General features: G+C 45.5%; 1 protein-coding gene across 1 annotated transcript in view; it reads right to left on the reverse strand.

Moving 5' to 3' along the window:
* Nucleotides 1–2,754: 2,754 nt before the first annotated feature.
* APOBEC3H (apolipoprotein B mRNA editing enzyme, catalytic polypeptide-like 3H) overlaps nucleotides 2,755–5,047 on the reverse strand; it is a 7,048-nt gene continuing 4,755 nt past the window's right edge. The window contains exon 3 of the mRNA XM_011964325.1: nucleotides 2,755–3,141. Within this exon, the coding sequence (XP_011819715.1) occupies nucleotides 3,049–3,141 (93 nt within the window). The 3' untranslated portion in view covers nucleotides 2,755–3,048. The remainder of the gene's footprint in view (nucleotides 3,142–5,047) is intronic.

A 5,047-nucleotide genomic window follows, 5' to 3' on the forward strand; every position in this document is an offset into this window, starting at 1 on the left:
TCTCGGCCTCCCAAAGTGCTGGGATTACAGGCTTGAGCCACCGTGCCCGGCCCTCAGCCTAGAGAAGTCTTGATCCGTGATCTTGGGAAAAGCTGTTCCCATTAAGGATGCCATCTTCTTCTGGGGAGAGATGTCTCTGGTCAGTTTTACTTTAAGGGTTCTGGTGGGTGAACAGTTCCAAGAATGTGGAGGTACACTTCTCAGTTGTGAGATTATGAACCCAAAGTTCAAGGTTCCAAAGTTTTGCTGCAATGTGGATGGCAAGGACAGTCTTCCTCTGATGTTCAGAAGATCCATTCTTTGGGTTCTGCATTGTGAAGGGGTTGTCCTCAGTGAACCACACAAAGCTTTCTTTGTCTGGTGAAAATACACTGTAGCATAATAATCTACTGCTACAACATTAGCGCTCTTGCATGGGAAAGCTTTTATACAACCAAAAAACAAGCATTGAAAATGACAATTGAATTAAATCCCTTTATAACTGTTTAAAATGGCCCACCAGGCAGCCAAATGTACCTGAAGCTTTGATTGTCTTCTCAAGAGCATGCAATCAAACATTGATTTTAAACTGTTTCCTTGGCCAGGCTTGGTGGTTCACGCCTGTAATCCCAGCACTTTGGTAGGCCTAGGCAGGTGGATCACCGGAGGTCAGGAGTTCAAGACCAGCCTGGTCAACATGGCGAAACTCCATCTCTACTAAAAATACAAAAATTAACCGAGCGTGGTGGCAGGCACCTGTAATCCCAGCTACTCAGGAGGCTGAGGCGGGAGAATTGCTTGAACCCAGAAGGTGGAGGTTGCAGTGAGCTGAGATCACACCATTACCCTCTAGCCTAGGCCACAAGAGTGAAACTCCATCTCAAAAATAAATAAATAAAAACGATTTCCTCAATTTATAAGTACGTATATTCAATTTGGATTATTTTATCTTTTCCATGACGAGTCATGGAATACAGAACCTTTAAGAATAAAAGCTTTTTTTCCTCAGGAAGGACAAGGCGGCTGTCCTGGTTCTCCATGAGTCCATGCTTAACACTGGACTTAGGTCCTCTTGAATGGCAGTTGCTTCTCCAATGTAGGTGCATAGCAGTGATAACTAATGGGTTATCGCAGGTAATTTGATTTAGACCATGGAGTTCATTCAAATTGTGTATCTAAACAATTTTAATATTGGCTAATTTAGCATGATAATCTGGCAAAGTATTTTTTGGTATTTCATTAATTTTTGTTTTACTTGTGTTAGCAGTTTTATAAACCAGTCAGTTTTTTTTTTCTCTTACTGAAGCAACAGGAATTCTTACCCAGTCCAATTCTTGGGGAATTGTGGAATTCCTGGGGAATTCTTACCCATGATATGATCTTTTAACATTTATTTATTTTTCCATGATATGATTTTAAAGTTATGAGAAACCTGTACTCGAGTGCTTTTCAGAGTCCTTTCCATCCTTTTATGAACCTTTTAAAAGATACCATATTCTAGGATTTTGCGTGCTTGTGAAGTTTTCAGAAACTGCATCAGCCTTAAGTAATTAACTGTGGAAATGACTTTAAATAGTTATAGTTTTTATTTATTTTATTTTATTTTATTTTGAGACGGAGTCTCTGTCACCCAGGCTGGAGTGCAGTGGCGTGATCTCAGCTCACTGCAACCTCCACCTCCCAGGTTCAAACAATTCTCCTGCCTCAGCCTCCTGAGCAGCTGGGATTACAGGCGTCCACCACCACATCTGGCTAATTTTTTTTGTATTTTCAGTAGAGCGGGGTTTCACCATATTGGCCATGCTGGCCTCGAACTCCTGATCTTGTGATCTGCCCACCTCGTCCTCCCAAAGTGCTGGGATTACAGGCGTGAGCCACGGCACCTGGCTGTTTTTTGCTTTTTTCAATCAATTTTATGGGCACCTCTGCTCCATAGAGTTTGACCTTATTTATTTGAACACAGATACTGAGAAGGGACAGAGGTTACCTGGACTATAAAATAATGCAGTGATTCTAGACTTAACAGGGAATCTTTCAATAGAGCATTGTTGTTGTTGTCTGTTTTTTATTTTTATTTTTTTGGTGCTGTAGAATAAAATTCTTTGTACATTTTTTTTTTTTTTTTGAAATGGAGTTTTGCTCTTGTTACCCAGGCTGGAGTGCAATGGCGCTTTCTCAGCTCACTGCAACGTCTACCTCCCAGGTTCAAGGGATTCTCCTGCCTCAGCCTCCCAAGTAGCTGGGACTATAGGCGACCACCACCACGCCAGGCTAATGTTGTATTTTTAGTAGAGACGGGATTTCTCCATGTTGGCCAAGCTGGTCTCAAACTCCCAAACTCAGGTGATCCACCCACCTCAGCCTCCCAAAATGCTGGTATTACAGCATTTCGGTGAGCCACCGTGCCTGGCCTTTTTTTCTTTTTCTTTTTCTTTTTTGAGATGGAGTCTCACTTGCTTGCCCAGGCTGGAGTGCAGTGGCATGATCTCGGCTCACTGCAACCCTCACCTCCTAGGTTCAAGTGATTCTCCTGCCTCAGCCTCCCAAGTAGCTGGGATTACAGGCACGTGCCACTACACCTGGCTATTTTTTGTATTCTTAGTAGAGACGGGTTTTCGCAATGTTGGTCAGGCTGATCTCAAACTCCTGACCTCACATGATCCACCCACCTCAGCCTCCCAAAGTGCTGGGATTATAGGCATGAGCAACTGCACTCTGCCTTAACTCAGTGTCTTAGTCCATATGTCCTATAACAAAATACCACAGACTGGGTGATTCATAAACAATAGAAATTTATTGGCTGAGCACCTCAGCCTCCCAAAGTGCTAGGATTACAGGCATGAGCCACCGTATCTGGCCGGATTTACAGACTTTAAAATTATCTTTATTTTTTCAATTAAAAAATTATTAACCCACTTAGAACAGAAAAGCAATATGGAAAAAGGAGGAAAGAAAGGTCTTCTGTACTTGGATGGGGCCAGGTTTGGGGCAAGGAACCGGCACTGTGGAGCTTGGTGCTTGCCCAAAGGACCAGCAGGCTGTGAGGCAACTGACATGCCCCAGGGAAAGTCATCTTGAGTTGCGTCTTGACGATGAGGGGGTTACGGGTCCAAGCTGCAAACTTCTTAAGCCATTCTCTAAAACATCCACACTCCGGGACTGCTGAGATGGAAAGAGAGAAATTAGGAGGTATCAACTGGTGAGACATCACAGGGAGGAAGGGAGGGAGAGGTGAGGATGAGGTCGTCAGGAAGAGAAAAGAACTGGCACCAGAAGGACTGAGAAGGCCTGGAGAAAGACAGGGAGGTGACAAGAGCTCCTTAGAAAAGGGAGATTGTCTGTTGACTCTGTTGATAGTTTCTTTTGCTGTGCAGGAGCTCCATTTAATTAGACCCCAATTGTCAATTTCTGTTTTGGTTGCATTTGCTTTTCAGAATTTAATCATAAATTGTTTGCATAGACCAGTGTCCAGTAGAGTATTTCATATTTCTCAGGTTTTGTTCTAAGAGTTTTGTAGTTTGAGGTCTTACATTTAAGTCTTTAATTCATCTTGAGTTATTATTATTATTATTATTATTATTATTATTATTATTATTTTTGAGGCAGAGTCTTGCTCTGTCGCCCAGGCTGGAGTACAGTGGCACAATCTCGGCTCACTGCAAGCTCCTCCTCCTGGGTTCACGCCATTCTCCTGCCTCAACCTCCTGAGTAGCTGGGACTACAGGTGCCCACCACCACGCCCGGCTAATTTTTTGTAGTTTTAGTAGAGATGGGGTTTCACCGTGTTAGTCAGGATGGTCTCGATCTCCTGACCTCGTGATTCACCCGCCTCAGCCTCCCAAAGTGCTGGGATTACAGGCGTGAGCCACCGTGCCCGGCCCAGGTTATTATTATTTTTTTTAAGCAAAGCCTCACTCTGTTGCCCAGGCTGGAGTGCAGTGGCATGATCTCAGCTCACTACAGCCTTCTCCTCCCTGAATTCATGCAATCTCCCACTTCACTCTCCCAAATGGCTGGGACCATGGGCACATGCCACCATGCCTGGCTGATTTTTGTATTTTTTGTAGAGATGGGGATTTGCCATGTTGCCCAGGCTGGTCTTGAACTCTCAGGCTCAAGTGATCCACCCGCCTTGGCCTCCTGAAGTGCTGGGATTACAGGCGTGAGTCATCATGCCCAGCACATCTTGAGTTAATTTTTTTTTTTTCTTTCATGACAGAGTCTTGCTCTGTTGCCCAGGCTGGAGTGCAGTGGCGTGATCTGGGCTCACTGCAACCTCCCACCTTCCGGGTTTTAGCAGTTCTCCTGCTTCAGCCTCCCGAATAGTTGGGATTACAGGTGCAGAGATGGGGTTTCACCATGTTGGCTAGGCTAGTCTCAAACTCCTGACCTCTTGATCCGCCAGCCTAGGCCTCCCAGTGCTGGGATTACAGGCATGAGTCACTGCGCCCGGCTGAGTTAATTTTTGTATATGGTGAGGGGTACACATGCACATAAAGATGGAAATAATAGACACTGGAGAGTCCAAAAGAAGGGAGGGAAGGAGACCAGGGCTGAAAAACTACCTATTGGGTGCTATGTGCCAGTAGACTGGGGGACTCAAACCTCAGCATCACACAATATATCCATGTAACAACCCTGCACATGTACCCCTGGAATCTAAAAGAACAAGAGGGAGCCCCTGGTGCGAGAGGACAACCCCCCAAAAAAAACAGGCAGTGGGGCCGGGCACGGTGGCTCACACCTGTAATCCCAGCACTTTGGGAGGCCAAGGCGGGCAGGTCACTTGAAGCCGAGAGTTCAAGGCCAGCCTGGGCAATATGGTAAAACCCTGTCTCTACTAAAAACGCAAAAATTAGCTGGGCGTGGTGGCGGGTGCCTGTAGTCCCAGCTACTTGGGAGGCTGAAGCACGAGAATCACTTGAACCCGGGAGGTGGAGGTTGCAGTGAGCCAAGATCGTGCCACTGCACTCCTGCCTGGGTGACAGAGTGAGACCCTGTCTCAAAAAAGAAAAGAAAAAAAAAAAAAGGTAGGGGTAAGCGCAGTGGGCAGAGGTGTGAGGGGATG

The sequence above is a fragment of the Colobus angolensis genome, unplaced genomic scaffold, assembly GCF_000951035.1.
Source record: "Colobus angolensis palliatus isolate OR3802 unplaced genomic scaffold, Cang.pa_1.0 Scaffold65, whole genome shotgun sequence".
NCBI classification, from domain to species: Eukaryota; Metazoa; Chordata; class Mammalia; order Primates; family Cercopithecidae; genus Colobus; species Colobus angolensis.